This window comes from Actinia tenebrosa, unplaced genomic scaffold, assembly GCF_029948245.1.
Source record: "Actinia tenebrosa isolate PJP-AT-01 unplaced genomic scaffold, QUT_ActTen_1.0 PGA_scaffold1__47_contigs__length_23844297, whole genome shotgun sequence".
NCBI lineage: Eukaryota > Metazoa > Cnidaria > Anthozoa > Actiniaria > Actiniidae > Actinia > Actinia tenebrosa.
In genome coordinates, this window is record NW_028292578.1 from 9,118,699 (window position 1) to 9,138,595 (window position 19,897).

General features: G+C 38.6%; 3 protein-coding genes and 1 long non-coding RNA gene across 4 annotated transcripts; 2 read left to right on the forward strand and 2 right to left on the reverse strand.

Moving 5' to 3' along the window:
- Positions 1-195: 195 nt before the first annotated feature.
- LOC116304086 (uncharacterized) lies at positions 196-2,098 on the reverse strand. The gene is made up of 4 exons (XM_031713741.2): positions 1,895-2,098; positions 1,339-1,402; positions 1,107-1,268; positions 196-580 (listed from the first exon to the last, which is right to left on the reverse strand). Exons 1-4 carry the CDS (start codon positions 2,006-2,008, stop codon positions 300-302), a joined length of 621 nt encoding a protein of 206 aa, XP_031569601.1. The 5' UTR covers positions 2,009-2,098; the 3' UTR covers positions 196-299.
- Positions 2,099-2,166: 68 nt separating this feature from the next.
- LOC116304087 (uncharacterized) lies at positions 2,167-6,133 on the forward strand. The gene is made up of 2 exons (XR_004198017.1): positions 2,167-2,511; positions 5,361-6,133. It is a non-coding gene; the product is annotated as an uncharacterized LOC116304087 (long non-coding RNA).
- A 3,940-nt stretch (positions 6,134-10,073) lies between these two features.
- LOC116304073 (noggin-like) lies at positions 10,074-12,306 on the forward strand. Its single transcript, XM_031713725.1, has one exon. The coding sequence runs from the start codon at positions 10,287-10,289 to the stop codon at positions 11,016-11,018; it is 732 nt and encodes a 243-aa protein (XP_031569585.1). The 5' UTR covers positions 10,074-10,286; the 3' UTR covers positions 11,019-12,306.
- Positions 12,307-14,701: 2,395 nt separating this feature from the next.
- Positions 14,702-19,374, reverse strand: LOC116304083 (noggin-2). Its single transcript, XM_031713739.2, has 2 exons — positions 18,705-19,374; positions 14,702-16,156 (listed from the first exon to the last, which is right to left on the reverse strand). Exons 1-2 carry the CDS (start codon positions 19,188-19,190, stop codon positions 15,926-15,928), a joined length of 717 nt encoding a protein of 238 aa, XP_031569599.1. The 5' UTR covers positions 19,191-19,374; the 3' UTR covers positions 14,702-15,925.
- Positions 19,375-19,897: the final 523 nt, after the last annotated feature.

Sequence of the window (19,897 nt, forward strand, 5' to 3'; positions counted from 1 at the left end):
ATGGCAGGAACAATACAATCGTTTTACGTAAGAAAAAAATTAGTTCCCGAGAGCAAAGGGATCTTATTATCCTACTATCTACAAATAACCCTAGCTGTATTATGGGCGTGGGCACGTTCTAACATGGATAATAGTATTCGATAATAGTATTGTCATTTGAAGTGCGAGTGGTACAAAGTTCAATATTGCACGAGGTTTTTAAGTGATTCAAATTATCATTTATTTCACAATCTTTAACTGAGATGTAGTATAATATTTCATGTTTTCAGTGTTAATGACTGGCCAGGGTAAATGTGTTTTTACAGCTTGTTCAAGTATTCCTCCGCAGTCTGATAGATACTAGTGGGTGGTGTTGGATACTCGCATTCCTTGCTTTGAAGGGTTGCAAGTGGTTTATTGTAGAACCGTGTGAAGCCATTGTTTTTCAGGAACGTCTTAACTTCTTCATCGTATTCTTTAGTAAACGCTTCTGGATCTCTTGCCAGCACGAACATGGATAACTGTAAACTATCAGTGACGATTGAATACTGATACTGCTTGTCAGATCCGAAAGTCTGTGGGCCAAGCTTAACAATCCAATCTGAAATAGAGGTTGGTATATACTCTTACCAAAAGACATTTTTATGTAGCTTGTGCAAGAGAAGTTGCGAGAGGATTCTATTTTGCAGCTCAGTACGCAACGCGGAAAAATATTGTCGTGAGTTGCGCAGTAGAAATATAGTGTCCCACTTCCGTCAACGCTAGGCACATGCTCATTATAGCATGAGGAGCCAGCGCTGTCCTCGAGACAGGGCCGTAGCCACCACGTACTTTTTGTCTTCAGAACCATCCCCCCTTCCCTCCCCGCGTAAAAAATATTTATTGCACAAGTAAATTAAAAAACAGGACCACCTTTTTTTAAACAGGACCATTGTTCAATTGCCGGTGGCTACGGCTTGGAGAAACTGGAATGATTTTTATCCTCGCAATCTTTTGTTATGAATTGCATCGGTGAAAAATGATATAGTATCGAACCTAAGTATGGTACAACGAGATGGGAATGGGGATTCAATAAAGAGATGAAGAGAAATAAATAAAATAGAAGGATATTTTTGAAGGGTACTTACAGGAACCATCAACAGGAGCGACATCGAAGTGAACCTTCAGTTTTCCAGGTACCTTTGGGTCGGGGGTGTAGGCGTATCCAGTTATCTGCTTCAGTTCTCCTGTTGGTGTCTTGATACGCAGGCTGTTCAAAACTCCAATCTTACCATCTTTCCTCAGAGTATCTTGAAAATACACAAATTAAAGAATTTAATTTGGAAGCTGACTTAGCAACGAAAAATTCCACTAACTTACAATCAGCACAGATGCAAACACCGTTTCGCTCAAATGTAGACATCACTGTTAAGTCTGAGTACATCTGCGAAGAAATAAGAGGTCATCCTTGAAACTAGCTTTCAAATATTTAAGAACTGATGACGTAACTACAATGCGTGACACTCGTCACAATATCGTGACGCGTCCCTCGTGACCATGAGGTGACCTCTCCCCCTTTAAAAAAGATCAAATTCCACTCTGACGAACTACAGCAGCTGATTACATAACTACTCGTGAATGAGCTTGGAAAAAAGTCTTTTCAAATATAAATTGCGAGTTAATACATGAAATTTTACACTAAGAAGTAATGCTCTTGAAGTATAGAGTCAAGATTTGTAAGTGTGTTCATTAAAGCAGCTAGCTATAACGTTTCTCTATCAATACTAGTACTAAATACTTGCAAGTAAGCACCAATGCAAATGACATTTAAATCAGAATGATCTTTTTTCTAGTAGGAGTACGAATTAACAAGTTTATAGGAATAATATATAGCAAAAATGCGAAGTCTGGAAAGTACTTCATGTTAATACTTTACCTGGTACCACCTCCCAAGATACTGGGTTGTATTCACTTTGGATACCACATCAATACCAAGACATGATGGATATACAGCCACGGCGAGAAGCAAAACTTGAACCAAAACCTTCATTTCTCTGGGATGCGTCTAACGTTTGGGCAAGCGTTGAAGTGGATACACTGAAGGGTTGCTGCAAGTTGTGTGAGACAAAAGTTATGTAACGTCACCGAGTCACGAGTCGAATAATCGCGTATGGTAAATATGACGTCATTGATGGTAAAACATGTAAAAGGTCTCTTTTTGCGCTCCCCCTCCTCCCCCCGGGAGCAAAGGCTGAGAAAGTTGTAAGCTAATGTTAGAATTAAGCGTGAAGAAATTCCTGAAATTCTACTAAGCCTAACCAATTTCATTCCTTGATGTATCGAGTCTTCAGGTAAAGGTTGGATGAAAAGGAATTTCTTTGACACTGAGTAGACTGAAAATGAAATAAACTTTGCCGCTCGAAGACTGGGAATCGGCTACACTATGACGAGTAAACTAGGAGAGTTCCATATCAATTTCATTATTTTCCAATAGAAAAAGAAGAAGAAGAAGAAGAAGAAGAAGAAGAAGAAAAGTACAAGGCAAATTATTGAGTAGGTATAAGCCTTTACATGCAGGTCACCCATCCATTTACTAACCCTGCCCGACCGGGCTTGACTCAGTGTTTTGGAAGCCCAAGGTTATTTCCACTCGGCCACGGTTCCAAGAAATTAGCATAAACAATAGAGGTGAAAACAATGCACCGAATAGACTAGATTTTAGATTTTCTTGCGTAATTCGTACACCCAAGGGCAGAAGGATTTAATCGCCGTCAGGTCCGAAGTCCATACGACGCCTCAGCTCTGCGGATGTCTCGGGGGTATGGCAAAGTGGAGTCGATTTTTCTTTCTTTTTTTTTTTTTTTTTTTTTTTTCTTCTTTTTTTCTTTTCTTTTTTCTTTTCTTTTCTTGTTTTCATTCCTTCTTTCTTTTTTTTTTTCATTCTCTTTTCATTTTATTTTTATTTTCTTTCTTATTTTCTTTTCATTTTCTCTCTTTTTCTTCGAGTTAAAAAATACAAATAAATTAACCTTTATTACTACATTAATATCAAACACTTAGAAATACATATTTATAAGTCATTACTATATCTATCAATAAGTCATTTCTATATCTATTGAAAATAAACAAAATAATGGTTTTTCTTTGTTTTTCTTCGAGTTATATCTCGATCCATGTAGAGCTGCTCTTTCCTGGTTTGAAATTCTTCCTTGGTTCCTCGAGATTTTCTCCAGTTATATTTCATTATCATATGTTGCTGGATGGCTGCTGACTACTGTATCTAGCCGAGAAGGGTTGCCCATTTTCCCATGCAAGCGACAAATAATTCAGTCCAATCCCCCACTTGTTTCCGCCGTGGGCAATTAGTGATGAACCAAAATGCGGTCATATTTTCAGCCCATTCACGTCTAACTCCAGCCTGATTGCTTTGGCACCCGGCGAGAGTTTGTTCTCTGGATTAACTTGCATTCATCGGATTAACCGGTATTCATCGGTTTATTTGGTTTTAATTCTTCTGCATAAAATGCTTCATTAATACCTCATCTCTGTCTTAACCTCTTCTAGTCCTGTTCACTGTATTAGGCTGCTAAACTTACAGCGAGACGAACCGGGCAGTGTCTTGTATTGAGACGAGGAGTAATTTTGCATCCCCCTTTGAGGTTGATGGAGACATTTATGATAAAGAGAGTGTCTTATTTATCAACCAACCATTTACATGAGACTCTTCAAATTAGCCAGTGTGTGTATAGATTTTTGACTCGCACCCAGGGGTTTTATATCAGGACACTTTAAATGTGTTACCCTGCCAATCAATCTCACTCTTGGTACTTGTTTACGTCACATTTTTTCACCGTATACGTATATACTTTATAGTAATGCCCAATAGAGCTGGAGGGCAATCAAGTTCCTAAGGAATGATATGCGGTATATTCGAACCATTTTCAACGCCAAATTTAACAGGAAAAAACATGCCAACGACATGCGCGGGTAGTTCCCAATCTTCGTTGCGAAGTGTGGTTACAAGGCCGGATGGGAATCGTCCGATCATCACCTGTATCAAGGAAATCGTAATTTATCAAATACACTTATCCTTAACTCATTGCCGGTTCTGTAAATATTTGGTTGTGATTAAAAACATGTTGATCCACTTTGAATGGGTCATATTTGGGATATTCGTGTTGAATCGATGGGAGGTCATAACTGACTTAATCCTCAGTACCTCTTAAATACTATCCAACATGTATCGCTGTACACAAGTACCTAACTCACAACCCTCTGTCTGATATGTGATTGTTTGTTTGATAGTTCAGGACTGGACCTACAAAAGCTGTTTGCTTAACAATAGTTTATCGTTCAATAGACATGAGAGACATGTCAGTTCATCATTAGGCTTCGCATGTCACTCCCTCGGGCTACTTGTCAGTGTTTCGATTAAGGAAGACTATACATGTGTGACATGTGCAAACCTTATTCACGAGCAGATTTCCATCCATCCGACTACTTCGTTTCTCTGGCTTATAACAAACTTAGTGGCTACCACTACTCTAGAAAAACTTAAACTAGCTTTCCTAAGTACGTACTGCTCATATAGTCACTGAATTGCAAGTCTTAAAGACTTGCAGGAAGACGCTTTTGAGTTTCGGTTTTTCTGTTTTCTTGAAAACCTTGTTAGTACCTCGATGACTTTTCACCTTCCATTAAAATATAAAACCAATGTACATTTTTTCATTTATGATAGCATTGTATTACAGTAAAGTTGCTTATTTGATTGCTGTCTTTGATTTAGAAAATGAAGAAAATGTCTTACTGGGAATTGGGACACGAGTTTTAATTTTCAGCACTGCCCCCTGCTGCAGAAGCCGCCGGTTCACGCGAGAAGAAAGCCTGGGATAAATCGTTGACACTCTAGATTTTCTTGTTCTGTTTTAGCATTTTACCAGTCAGCAAAATATTTGGATAAGGAAAGGCACGATGATCGATCATTTTAAAATCTTTTAAGGAAGTAAATAGCTGTTTTATTGCTTCTCAGGCTAGAAGAGAACTAGCTATTCGAATGCCATGACTAGCAGCTGCATGTGACGCATTCCTTCTTAGCTGTTTTTCCGCTTAAAGGAAGATCATTTTCACGCAAATAAATAAACACCAATTACCTTTGTTTTAATTGTTATTTTATAATTAGCATTGTATTCTGTTTAATTCGTTTGTTTGTTTGTTTAGTTGTTATAGGTTCATATATTTTCATTTTTGCCGAACTCAGAATCTTCTTCTCGGTAAACATGTTCAGACTTTCAAAATGGTTTCCTGCTCTCTCTAAAGAGAGAAGCCGGCGGTTTTTCCCAAAAACTTGTTGAATAAATTAATTTGAAAATCTGTTCTTTAATAAAACTTTTCCCATGTTGCAGCTCAAGTATCTAAACCGCCCAGATGGCCAATAAACTGAGCTTAGAAGAAGACTGACGACAATGAACTTTCAGGCAATCCATCATCCACTGTCTTTGGACTTGGATGTCCCAACAGAAGGAAAAGTTATTGATTATTTGATTAAAGACAAGAAACTTGACTTTTGAATAATATGTTAAGCGTTAATTTGACAATAGCGCGATCTATCAGTAACATCTGTTCCCAACAAACCGATGAAAGCGGTCTAACAACATTTATTGACAACAACACACGAATTTAATTAGTTTTGAGGTCTTTGAGTATTTGAAAATACTTCGCTCCATTCAATTGAATCAATTGGTTTAGGACTGAATCGACAAAGCCGCTTAGGAACGAAAAGCACTCGCTACAAGAGACCATTTTTCAAGCTTAGCACTTGTGGTGAGTAAATCATATATTCATTACTATTCGAAATACACAACACCATTTTCATTGCGGTATATTGGTTATACCAATAGCTGTATTGCGGTGGCGGTCTTTTAGTAGTGCCTAAGTCGCTATTAATGCGCGCAGAACTTTCTTTCAAGTTGTTGCATTCCAGGGAAACATTCAGGAAGTTAGAAAAAGAATAGTAAAAGTTCCCAATACACTTTAGTTTTAGTGCCGTTCAAACTAAGTAAAGGGTACTACTATATATCTACGTCGAAAGTTCTACTCGATGTTCGTCAAGGTACGTACGTATTCACTATCTTTAGTATCATTGCCTACGGGCGAGTAATAAAGGTTCACCCCGACACGATCCGCTATCTTTGATGGTTTATGTGCTCGTCACTTGAATGCTAGTCAATAGATTGAATGGAGAACCATTAAAACCCCAGCTTGTATCAAACGTTCCGTCCACTAAAAACTTGAAAGCTTTTTAAATAGAATAAGTAGCATTTTTAAGATTAATACTAATTCAGTGAGAAGAGTAATATTCATTGTTTAGATATATAATGGCAATACTGGATATAAATATTTACCATTTTTGCCTTCACATAAAGTTTAGTAAAATAGATTTTGCAACTCGCGTTGTCGTAACATCCAATAAAAAAGTAAGTATTTACGTCATAGCGTGTGTCCTAAGAGTAAGCATAAAACACTACCACTGTGAAGGTCATTTCGTGCTGTGTGTAGAGTAGTGGTCCGAGTCTCAAGAGTTAGCAAGTTTATGATACTAATATTTTTCATATATCAAGAAACATTTACCGCTGTACCGTATTTTTTCTACCTTACCAAGATTACGTATCTTTCTCGAATCATGCGAAATTTTACGGAATTAAGGAGACGAAAATATGTCTTTTGATCGTCCTAAATAGCGAACGTCTCAATCGCCCAAGGAGGGGGTAATTGATAAATTACTGAGTGAATCAATAAACTCGCAAGTTATAATGGATAAAAATTGGGCCTGCGAACCGCCTGTAAATTTCCCGCCAATTTGCTGAGCATGCGCAGTACGTTTTTCGATGCCTTTGGGAATTTAACATCTTGAGCATGCGTAGTAAGAAAGCCTTTTTATCTTTAATTCTTTTGCCCAGCGGTTATCAAAATAGACGAAGATCATTCTCAGAAATTACTGATATGTTTTTGTGATTGTCGACTTTGATGCTAATGGTTTTTTTTATGATTTGCTTTTTAAAGCGGAACCGTGAATATCAGATACGAACTGATAACAAGTTGGCAGGGATTTGTAGGAATTCACATTAGCAACTTTACGGTGTTATCTGTTGAGATGAAAACATTAACGAAGAATAAAACATCTTAGAGGAACCTTTAAGACTGGCTGACTGACTGCTAAATCAAAACTGGTTGAAACTACCTTGCGTTCCGCCTAAAAACTCTCCTAACATTTGTAGTTTCATCAAACTATAGTAAAAATACGCAAATACAGTTGATATATTTCTACCGATACCCTGTATTTATTTTAGCAGTTATATGTTGACTTTAGAACATAGAATTGGTTCTCGTAGCAATATCTGGGTGGGTTATTGACAGGTTTACTAGCTAGTCCCCCCCCCCCCCTCCCCCCGTTTACTGTCGGTCTAATAGCGAGGGTTTTCCCGATGTAAATACTTCCAAAATATCTTTAGCGGCGATCGCTATTATTAGTAACAGTAATAAGCTATAAAAGAGTACAAATTTCTGAATCACATCACACAAGAATCACCAGATGAACCTTCTATCATAATAAGGGTAAGTACATTTCACTCAGAGCACATATCGTTGAATATGGGCATTTGAAAATTTCTTTTAATTGATATTTGCGCACTATAAATTCATGAATTATAAATTATTTATGGCCCGATAATGAGTTGCGCAATTGCGCAGTTGAATAAAAGGCTATCACGTGGTCTTACCCTGTGCGCTTCCGCAGGAATTCATTTTAAGAAAAAAATCTTCGAACTCTGAGTCAACAAATCGACCTATCGTAACTCTAGAACGTTATTCAGTGAGTTGGCTTCCGGCCACAGTGCCGGTCACAATGCAAGGTATATATACGAAAAGAGAAAACTGAGATAGGACTCTATTTTCCATTTTTTTGTATGTATTTCCAGGAATTAAAATCAGCTATAGTTATTTATTTCTTTTTTGCTATTCTTTGTTCTCGAAAAAAAAGGAGAAAAGATGAAGTGTGTACAAAAAAAGAAAGATCATAATTGTACTTTGTTGCAATTTTGTACAAAACTAATTAACACTTTAATGGTTTTTCGTACGCCTAATACGCAAGTGAAAATTCTGCCCATTCAGTGACTGGAGACAATACAAGCTCTAATAGAAGATATTTGACGAAATCAGTCAAATGGTTTCCGAGCATCTCAGTAAAGCCAATATAATGTCAGGAAGCCACTTCAGTGTCTATCGGAAGAACCACTTCGCGGGTTAACACCGACAGTAAACAAATGACCAAATAATTCCTACCACGTCTTTTAATTAATTTTTCACCAGAGTTCCATAATATTAATAATATAACAAACCTCCGACATCAATCATACTACGTTACTTCCGTTCACTACTTTGATTTAGGTCACAGGTCTTGAAACCACACCCCGGCTTGGATAGAACTTTAGAATTTTACCCGGACAGTCTAGTGTTGAATGAATAAATACTAACTCTCGTTAACTATACGAGGATAGATTTCTTTCTCCATGTTTCAGCCATATGTTCGCGCAAATCACATGAATTTAAATACCATAATTTGTTTGATGGATTTCGAGTCAATTATTGAGGGCTGTAATAATATAGAAGTAATCGCAGAGAGTCAGTAGTCTGGCAAACATGCAACAGTCCGTATACCACCCACATCGACTGATAATAATTAGATAATTCCATCAAATAGTCTTGGAATTTATTCTTAATATCACATTGAAAAAGTTCAATCGATCTACCGTGACGGAAAAAAACTCGCGCGGGAGTAAGAACCAAAATGTAATCGCTGGCCGAGATGTATATATGTAGTGTAGCCTTAAATGCGTAGGTGTACAGTCAGTATGAACGCTGAAGTGGATTATAATCAAAGGAAAGAGCGGGTAAGAGGGATTATCCAAATGGATTATGTTGATAGTATGAACAACATTGAATCAACATATTCCGATCCTATCGCACATTTGCTCGACATCTGAGCGACAAAAAGATCAACTCCCACAAAAACTACTCGATGCTTAAAATAACGACCAGACTGAAGGTCTAAATGTAGAATATAATAGTGCTTAAATAGCAGTAGAATACTGATAAGCATCACGAACACAAGTAAGCCATGTTGACTAGTAGGTGCCACGCGTCTTCGGGTCTTGTGCCGACAAATAAACATTAGTGTTTCCATGTCAATTAGGCTATAACTACCATATTATCGACGAGGCGGATCGCTAGAAAGACCGGCTGTTATGACTTTAAACAAACTCATTCCACTTGACGTTTAAGTAAAAAATAATAATATAACATTTGAAGCCTTCGTTTCGTCAGGAAAACTCTCCTTTTCCTCTATTAACGTGCAGAGGCTTGTAGGTTTAGTAAACGTGTTGTTAAATAGAAACGAAGTGAGTATAAATGGTCTATTAGTTAATTAGCTAATCACGAGTCAAGGAGGCCAGACATTTGCGCGATTGGGTTATGATATAGAATAATAAATTGGTAACGTTACACGCGGCCCTGGGATGGAAAATATGCTTGCGGGATGGAAAGGAAAAAGTACTTGAAATCTATAAAGAGATTAATGTTCTAACAACAATCTTATCTACAACGTTGAAAAAATAACAATGAACGCAAACCATTTGAGTCGGAACTCAAATATCTGATGATGTTGGTGAAAGAATCCAACACCCTTTTGATTGGTTTTTGCGCTCGTTGGGATTATAGCTTCACTAACCTTTTTTCTTCCTGCAAACCTTATGTTTCATACACTTGTTTCCATTGCACCACACAATTTCTTGACATGCACATTCATCGAGTCATTCGCATTTAGAACCCCATTCCTGTTTGCAATTTTTGTTCCAGTAAGCATTGATGAGTTAAAGTCTACAGTAAGTATTTCAATTCATGCAGCTTATTCTCATGTCAAACGCGCTCTACGTAGGTCTAGACGTGCGGCGCTATAACACAAACACAGTTAAAACTCACGGGAAATGCGTAATCTAGAAGATATTGACATTCTTCTAAAAGGTAATGTTTAGTGATGTTGTAATCTAACGTCTTCAGATAAGGTTGCTGACACACAGATAGGACCCGATACAAGACGAACTCACGGTAACATTAAGTGAACCTCAAGTGAGCACAACCGTTCAGTTTTGACACCAGTGATCATTGCTTGAAGTGGTCATCCAATTGAGCAAGCAACGCAACCAGTTGAAACAGATAACTAACATTTCAAGAGAAGAGTATAGCAGCACTGAGTTTGGGTTGGAACAGGATTAAAGATGACAGAAAGCATCATCTTAAACAGCATCTGTCATATTGTAGTTTGGTGGCTAGTTATGACTTGTGTATCATGCCAACTTGATGATGACGATAGGTTGAACCCAAAAGCAAGTTTTAATAGACTAAAACCCGCCAAAAAAACCGCTACAGGGCCAAAGAATGTCTTAATTCAAGAATCTTACTACTTCCCAAGCCCACGGCCTGAAGATCTGAACCCAACCTTGCTGAGAAGATTACTCGGTAAAGATGCGGACTCGGAGTATGTTGCCTTGACGAGAGAGCAAATGTTACTGCGTAAACAGAACGTCAGTCGTGATTTCCAAGTTTATCGCAAACTTTTGGTTCGATCGATGCCCAAAAACATCAAAGGCCTTGATTTTACGATGCCCGGTTTAAAGAAAAACCTTGGGCCAAGAGCAAGTAGGAAACTCCAGCTTTGGCTTTGGAAAATGTCCTCATGTCCCGTCATGTCTAAATGGAAAAATTTTGGCGTACTATACTGGCCGCCTTGGCGTAACGTGGGACGCTGCGCAAAAAAGCCTTCCTGCTCGTTTCCTAAGGGAATGAGATGCAAAAAAGCCGAAACCAAAAATATCGCTGCACTACGATGGGTCTGTAAGCAGAGAAGGGGAGAGGAATCTCGTGTGTCATGTCAGTGGATGAAGACATCCTTGGCTGTTATTACTAAGTGTAAGTGTATGTGTTCGCAAGGCAAAACTAAAGACGAATGATATCAAAGACAAACACGGGGTAGCTTTTGATTCTTATCGCGCAGACTTCTCGTCACCAAAGAACAGGTCAAACGTGAACAGCACCCTTTAACGAGAATAAACTTCAACTGATTGAAAAACAATTTGGAAAGGTCTTTAATTGAAGGAAAATTATTATATTGTTGGAAAATTGTTTTGTTTAAATCCAAAATGCCCTGTAATTTGTAGTGCATTTGAAATTACTGGCGCAGCTAGATGCCAAGATTAGTATCAGTTTTTCTCTCTGAAAGACCTTTCCATTTTGTCACCTTCATATTTGTACAACTGTACGATAAGTACACTTCAAGTAGTGTACAAAGTCAAAATAACAAGTCGCTAAATTTTAAAACGATTTTAATTTCATATCAAGACCTTTTCCCTAGGATTACGCAGATATTGAGAAAACCAATGACATCGCTTTTTCCCTTGCCGATGTACTTCGCGGGAACTAGTCATAACTTTTGAAAATTAAGAATGAAAAAAATATTCGTATATTTTGCGCCATTAACTAGTTTGATAAGCAAAAGGTCTCTCTTCGTTGTGGTAGCAATCCTTTGAAAAGAGACCATTAAGTTACGGTATCGTATTAAAAATTGCCTCTAGAAATTTCAACGTATATTACTGTAATTTATTTTTCTAAGCACAGAATTCATAGTCAGAAATCTTTAGGATTTAGAATTGGACCAAGCTACCCAGCTCAAGTAGCTTTTATATATTATTGTTTTATGACCATTGAATCAAACAACAAAACGATTAACAGAAAGAGAGCGAGCAAAGTAAACTTAAGCCTGGTCTTTGCCAGCGACTTTTAAGGCGCAATTTGCAACAGCATTGCGACACAAGTTGCTAGAGTGTTTACACTGTAAACGGATACTTAATCTTTGCAAAAAGTACAAACGAATTCTAATTTTCGCTACGACTGCTGCAACTTGTCTCGCAACATTATTCTTTTCAAATTGCGGCGTAGTTTACACGCTGCAATGTTCCATGCATCACTTTTCGCAAAGCATGCGCTGCAAGACAGATTGGGAAGAAAATTGCTCCGTTTGCGATCGCGCCCTTTAGATTCCTTTTTTCATTTGTGACTAAAACAGACGTGTTTGTGACGTCATGTCGTGCTTCATACTATAGTATACACTATGGGGACTTTATCGAGGCAACTTTTGTCAAAATTGAGTGAATGAGAATATATTCTTTATAAAAATAGGTTCAACTTCTCATTAAAAGGATAAGCAAAGCGAGAAGATCAACGTTGTATATCGTACTGAAATCATTGCAAATTAAAGTTATATATAGTAAATACCAAACTTCGTGTGAGTTATTGAGTGGGAGTCAAAAAAGGACACTTTGCAAGGCTAGCAAGCTGAAGATGTAGAAAGAAGAAAAGTTGGTCACGCATGCTCATATCATATACTTAGAGAGTTGAACACCGTCAAGTGGAAAATCGCGACTCGTATTTTTACGGATTTTTTGGTGCGATCAAGTGATCATAAAATGCGTCAGACTCTTTTCTAGCAGTTGTGTAGAAATCCCTTTGATTTTAGTTTCATTAGCATCAAAAGAAAAAAGAGAACAAGAAAATCCGGCTAGCATACTGCGTGTTCTCTCTCTCTCTCTCGTCCATGGCAGGGTGGTAGATTGTGATAAGGATCCTCTAATCCTACTATTCCTTCACCACAACTGATTACATCTTTAGTACCAGTTTTCGACATTTTTTGTTCGATAATGTGAATTCTTTTGTCATTATCATTGGATTTTGAGTAAATACACGAGAGATCAAGGTTAAACGTTTATAGAATTCACTTTTACGCATTAAAAACATTGATCTCCGTGTGACTAGGATACACAGTGAACTGACAGCGCATACATTCCCCACCCCTCCCCCCACTGGATGGCCCTTCCCTTCCCCCTACCTGTGAGTCAGAAGGAGAGACGACAGATCACATGTATACGGGACACGAGACTTCATTTCAACCACGAGATCTTTTTCTTTCCTTCTGCGCAACTGACAGTGACAGTACATCGTAGAATATTGATAGATAGGCTTACAAGTCGAGGAGAGGGGGCTTATGTAAACCGAGAGGGCTTATGTACGCAGGGGGAGGGGGTAGGGGAGGCTTACAAAAGGGGTACAAAACGTCTGAAAAAAACGTTCTAAAAAATTGAAAAAAGTTTGAAAAAATGTCATTAGTGATCGTGTCCATTTTCAAATCTGGGCGGATTGTTCAAATGTACGAAAGAGTGCAAACCCTACATCCGTGTAAAACGTTTGGCCACTGGAAGCAACTTCTGTATCTACTTGTCAGCGGCCTATTTGATTACGCACTTGAACAACCCCCCCTTTTTCCCTGAATTCAGCTCCTGGAGTGAGCATAAAATTCTCAAATATTATACTCATTCAAATCCCCAAATATGAGAGGAACTTGATAGTTATTGGATCGTTGGTAATGGAGAAGTATAAATACGGCTTTGCATTTCTATACGTGTCTGAATGTTATTGTCCGGAAGCAGATCGTCAGTTGAAGAGGCCAACAAGGTTAATTAACTGGTGATGAAGTCAGCCAAGATACACCAGCTGTTTGCACATCTGAATGGATAAATCTGTGTGCTGGGATCTTTACTCGCTCTAGGTATATGACTGGGAAACAGGACACAAATATGAGAAAGAGCAATGACGAGAAAGAAGGAAAATTACAAAAAAGAAAGAAAGAAAGAAAGAAAAGAAGCAAGAAAATACTAAAAGAAACCTAGCAAACAGACAAGTAAAAGGACGTAAAAAAGGCTAGGGGAAAAAAACGAGAAAAAGAAAATGAAAAAATTAGAAAAGGAAGGTTTAAACGGAAAAAAGAGAAAACGCACATGCTTGCGCATCGTTGTGACGAACTATATCGAAGCGCATCGTTGCTACCGAAAAACGTTTATTCCAGAGGCTTTATGGTTCATATTTCACGCATTTGATCATGATTTGTCCAAGAAGACTTCGCGACAACAACTCTTTGCCCATTTTTCCCCATCAGGAGAATATCAGGAATGAAATCCTCTCTTTAGAGACAAGGACGGAAGGAAAGAAAACGCCCCAGAGGAAGTATACCCCGAGGGAAGACGGCGAGGAGCTTGCATCGTGAAATATACTGAACAAAGAAGCTTACAAGTCGAGCAGTCAGTATTAGCAGTATCAGGTTGGTTACACGACTTGAAACATGAAACTGGATCCAAACAAGTTTTGCTTTTCGGTCTACACTGTGCTTCTACAATTCTTCTAGATTGTTTCATATTAATCTATATCAGTGTTTTCTAACAAAGTCAAGTTCGCTGCCTTGACATTGCCACACGTTCAGAATATTCAAAGATAATCAATCAAGCCCTGTATCTAAATATAAGTATTCACCCAAACACTGCGTCACGTGACAGAGATAGTGAGCAGCAAGCACTGTGTCACGTGACACATGGTATTTCACAGGTAGCCCAAGCCATGTTTTAATTTTTGGGGGGCTTATAAGAGTTTGTAATACGGATTATTCTAAAAATACCTGAAATCAATGGTACTAGCTTTTTATGTTGTCTTGAACTGTTCTTTATCTTGTTCCAGCCGATTTGGAGGTTGTTTTTTTTTTTTTTTTTTTTTCTTTTTGAGGAATTAATTTCTCACTGAGGGAGAAGCGGGATCAAATTCATGAAAGTATTTATTTCAGTATTTTCAAAAATAGTCCATATTACAAACTCTTAGTAAAACTCCCCTTTGGGCTACCTGTGGGTAGCTTGTTCAGGCATTTGTTTCTAGAATTGACTATTGTAATCCACTACTATATGGCTTGCCTAATAATCTCCTAGAATTTTTGGTTTATAATCTTTGAGCACCGGGAAAGGCGCGTTATAAAAAATGAAATTACTAAGGGTTTTCACTTGCTAAACGAGAGTTTCTGTGATGCAAACTAACAGAGAAAACTAAACACTTTAGCATAAGTGTGTATTCAACTTTTAATAAAAATGTAACGAGATATATATTTATATTTTTGATAAGCAATAATACTTTGCCATAGCAGTATACAGCACTTAGTAGGATAAAGAGTAACAATGCTTTTAATGAAATAGAATGAGTACATTTACGGGTGGGGTCAAGTGATTAAACACGTGGGAGCTGGCCATGGGGTTGGTATGAAGTATTAGAATTCAAGTAGAGTAAATGAAATACTATTTTTATAGCAGTGATGGTTGAATCCAAGAACATATTTTCCCCTTATAGAAATTATTTATTATTTGTCACTAGCTGAAAAGAACTAAGAAAAGAGTCCCTGATAGGAATGAGACCCATGACCTTCAGAATACCAGTGGATGCTCTGCTATTTTGCTGGATAAGGTCTTGTGATTTCATTTTTCTTGGGTATGATTGCAAAACTAATTGAGTGGATGGATCATTCTTAAACTTTCTAAAGTATCTTTCTAACATAAATAATATTTGTCTGTTGAAAAGCGGAGTGCGGTTGGTATCAACGGTATTACAGTATTTACAGACGGAGTCTATATAATAAACACAAAAAGTCCAATGTAAAATCCCTCAACAATAGGCCTGAAAAATACAGCATCAATAACCCCTTTCCAAAAGTCACACTAAAATATCTTGAATAAGGTTAATATAATAACAATAATAATATTAATAATATTGGACAAACCCTGTCAGGAGCTTCACATAGGTATAATATGATTGACAGATTGGTTGTCTTTATCGGTCCATGATTGATAGTCACATGAACCAGTAATTGTGATTGATTAGGTATATGTCCATATATGGGTACATTATGATTGACAGCATGTCCAGGAATGGGTACATCGTTTGATAGCATGTCCATATATGGGTATAATGTTTGACAGTATGTCCATATATGGGTATATTATGATTGACAGCCACATGAACATCCAGTTGTGATTGGTTGGTTATATCTGATCCAGCGGCACAAGAAACCATTTCTTTTCGTCAAATTTTTCCTCACGCTTTGAGGATAAAGGCTAGCGGAGGCGGCACTGAGGCAATACCAGCGAAGAACAGGAAAGAAGCGGCGTGAAGATGGCAAACACTGCATCGTTGGCACCAATGAACACCTCTTCGACTCACAATAAGCTCTCTGTAATCAAATAAACACATCTTACTAGAGCAGTTTTCGTATGACTGTGAAAAGCTCAGTGTCGTAAGCGTGACGTGTCGTGACCGTTATGCTTTCTAGAATTTTGATCGGCTGATTATTTTCACGCGCAATAAGATTGGTCTTGCATTGCCGTGGCCTTGGCGTGACCGTGTCCGCGCCGTGTTCCAGGTATGTGATTGGATGGAGAGTAAATTCTCATGCAATATGATTGGTCTTGCTGTGTCACGACCGTGTTCGTGCCGTGAACTTTTCACGGTCATACTAAAACTACACTAAAAAGCAAGTGTGGCTAGGTTGCGTAGCGGGAGACTAATTGCATGCAGGTCTGCAGTTTGATCTTCAGTGACTTGACAAACTTGTTTCTACTGCTCTCTGATCAAGTACATTTAGGGTAGATAAAATATATTTACTAATTAACGAAGCACTGATGAATATGGGGATAATCGACCTCCGTTAAACCATGGAGCTTTAGACGCTAAAGATACCCGCCTATACCTTTACTAACCAATATCATCTATATCCTGCACTTTTTTCTCGGATAAACGTGTTTTTTTCCTGTCCAGTACCAAGATCATCTATCCTGCACTTTTTTCTCGGATAAACGTGTTTTTTCCTGTCCAGTACCAATATCATCTATCCTGCACTTTTTCTCGGATAAACGTGTTTTTTTCCTGTCCAGTTACAATTACTTTATCATATACTTTATCTTTATTTCTTCGCTCCTCAGCTCATTCTGCCTTGGGTATGAGTCGTTTAGGATTTTCCTTTAGCGCGGATTTGAATTTAAACCAATCACAGAGACAACATAGTGCTAAGCCAATCAAAATCTTGATACACAGTAACGACAAGTTTTTGCCAGCATACGTGTTCTTGTCTATACACAGGCCATAAGATGTCCAACCAATATACCTCATAATATCTACCATTTGATACTATACCATTCTAATGGTATCGTTAACTATCAGTCGACCTTGACTTTCGAAAGGAGTCAAGGCTAGAAATTAAAAATAAAAGTCTAACTTTGAGGGTAAGGGGGGAGGGGGGAGGGGGGAGGGGGGAGGGGGGGAGGGGGGGGGGTGGAGGGAGGGAGGGATATGAAATGCACTGCTTACCATGGGGCTGGGGAATCGGAGATGGGGGGAGTGGGTCGGAGATGGGGGAGTGGGGAGGGGTAGGAAAAGCACTGCTTCGATGAATAACCATAGGTTTTTTCGGCCGATTACGTACAACACCAGGAATGTCTAGGTATAAGACACAAGATAATTAGATCAACAATAGCGTAATATTCACACATATAGACAATGGAAAGATTATCTCCAATAAGTAGCCAGACACATGCCTAAGCATAGATGGTGGTATCAAAGACAGGCCGTATTTATGTCAATACTAACTTCATACAATAGAATGGTGTATCGAAGCTGCCTGAGGGCAACACAAGTGTTAATCCAGGGATCAGACAAGAGTCACAGCATAATCATTGAATAACAAGACACTATACTGACCGTCTCCGGTGCCCAAGTACAGATCGAGCAGAGCGTGCAATTACCCATCTATTTAACAATGTCTAAATATTTACTCTTTTTATTTCATCTTCTCCTGTTTGTTTTAGCCGCCCTGCCTTAATATATACCCTCCTCTCCTGTAATCTCCTTTCCCTTACTCTACTCTGCCATATTCTACTACAGCCTCTCTTTGATTAGCCTTAGTCCACTAAAGTGCTACGAAATGATAGATGCAACGCGAAAATGTGACTAGAGAGGATGTTGAAAAGGGAGTTATATTCGTATATGATGATAACATTTTTTTCAGTTGATTGCACTATATTTCAAGGATTAAAGTTTAATCCAGTTTGGGATGAGAGGGGGAAAAATAATGTCAACAGCGTCTGATAACGACTTATCCATTGATAAGGGACGGGCTAGCTGCACTTGACCCTGGAACATGTTTACGACACGTTTCCTCATTGAGAATGTTTCCCTCTAGTTTCCCTCCCTGCAAAGCCCAACACTTTGAATTCCAATCGTTTTGCTAGTTAGCCGTGCCCTGACTTAGATCAGCCCAGAGGTTGTTTTAGGGTTTGATCTGCGAGTTAGCCATGCCCTGACTTAGATCAGCCCAGAGGTTCTTTTAGGGTTTGATCTGTGAGTTAGCCATGCCCTGACTTCAGCTAAGAGGTTGTTTCAGGGTTCTATTTGTGAGTTGGTCATGCCTTGCATTAGATCAGCCAACAGGTTGTTTCAGGATTCAGATAAAATTGATGAGTTTATATGATGAAAAAGTTACGAGTATTGATGGAGTAAAGTAAGATTGTAACGGGAATCGGTACGATTTACAGGGTACATTTTTCCCTCACAACTGTCGCGCGCAACATACTGACGACACGAATTGCTTCGTGTAAATCGACCGTACAACTTGCTTAGGACTGTTAATGGAAGCTAAAACTTGGCGTAAGCATGTTGTGCGCGACAGTTGTGAGAAAAAAACGTACTGTGTCAATCGTTTACGAAAACTAACAAGACCACGGTACCTTGATGTATCTTGGCCAAGAGAAGGGACCCATGTCTTTCCACACTTTTCTTAGCGAACAACTTGAGAAAACCTGGAGCCAACTAACGAGAAACTGTTGCTGGTCTTTAGAGAGAGTCCCTCCATTGATCTTCATTTCTTTTGTGCTGTTGATGATCAAATCTCTTAACGCTTCCGTCTTCGTATGCAGTGTATCTTGTGTTGATGAGCTAAAATTAGTTGGTTTGATTATAGATACAAGGTTGTAGTCCAGCGTGCCACCAATCAGCTTCGTTAAACGAGAGACATCGAGATCTGCTGGTGTAGGGAAAGGTTGGCAATCACGGCATTCATCCACCAGGTCCTTTGGTTGCATTTTAGTAATCTTGTGTCGACGCAACAACCCAAATGGATAGTTGCGCGGATTACCCATGCTTGTAGAAAAAGGTATTTCACTCCGCACGAAGGAGATAACCAGAAGGAAAAATAAAAAGGTAGCGGAGTTCATGTTTGATCGACGACGACTGCGAGGTTTGTTTGTTGGACTGATGCGCACAAGACTAGTGTAGTATGAAACCCTGTAAGTCAGGCGCGAGACAAGTAGTTCTGGAATGCCGTAGAAGAAATGCGGCAAGGCTCAAAACAGACTTGGGGGTGATTTAAACCTTCAACATGACGCGACAATGCGTAAAATAACCCAGACAAAACATTACTCCTGTCTCTATAAGGCTCTCTACGAGGCAAGAGGTGTAGAATATCACACCAACATACTACTCTACTAGGCTGAGGTGAAAAGAAAAAAGAAATATGAAGAAATAGCTACATTTGATAGGAAAAATAAATAAATAAAAGAGCCTTCATTTTTTTCTTACGGAAAAGTTTCCGCAGGAAGTCTGCTTTTAATAGGATTTAGGTTTAGGAATCTCGGGATATTGTTGACAGATGTTTGCATGAGCATATGTTACCTAGGGATTAAGGGAAACCCGGTACGCGGTAGGTACAACTTAAGCGTGTGGGAGATGATTGCATTCCGGCCAGGATGACTAAGACATCTGGTCACCAGGAATACAGCTCGACCACCCCCCAGTGATAATCATGGTGACTACGACCAACAGGAGGTCTATCACTACCATGCACCTACATTAACGTTAATAAATGAATTCAAAACTATTACCATGCATTAAAAACAAATTATCGCATGTATGAGTGCTAGAA

Bases quoted from the DNA above. Each gene is read 5' to 3' on its own strand.
- LOC116304086 (XM_031713741.2), bottom strand. From the start codon at position 2,008: ATGAAGGTTTTGGTTCAAGTTTTGCTTCTCGCCGTGGCTGTATATCCA. The intron at 1,403-1,894 runs GTAAAGTATTAA...ATTTCTTCGCAG, and splicing joins ATCTTGGGAGGTGGTACCAG to ATGTACTCAGACTTAACAGT. The intron at 1,269-1,338 runs GTAAGTTAGTGG...TGTATTTTCAAG, and splicing joins TGTTTGCATCTGTGCTGATT to ATACTCTGAGGAAAGATGGT.
- LOC116304073 (XM_031713725.1), top strand. From the start codon at position 10,287: ATGACAGAAAGCATCATCTTAAACAGCATCTGTCATATTGTAGTTTGG.
- LOC116304083 (XM_031713739.2), bottom strand. From the start codon at position 19,190: ATGAACTCCGCTACCTTTTTATTTTTCCTTCTGGTTATCTCCTTCGTG. The intron at 16,157-18,704 runs GTACCGTGGTCT...ATTTGATTACAG, and splicing joins CTTGGCCAAGATACATCAAG to AGAGCTTATTGTGAGTCGAA.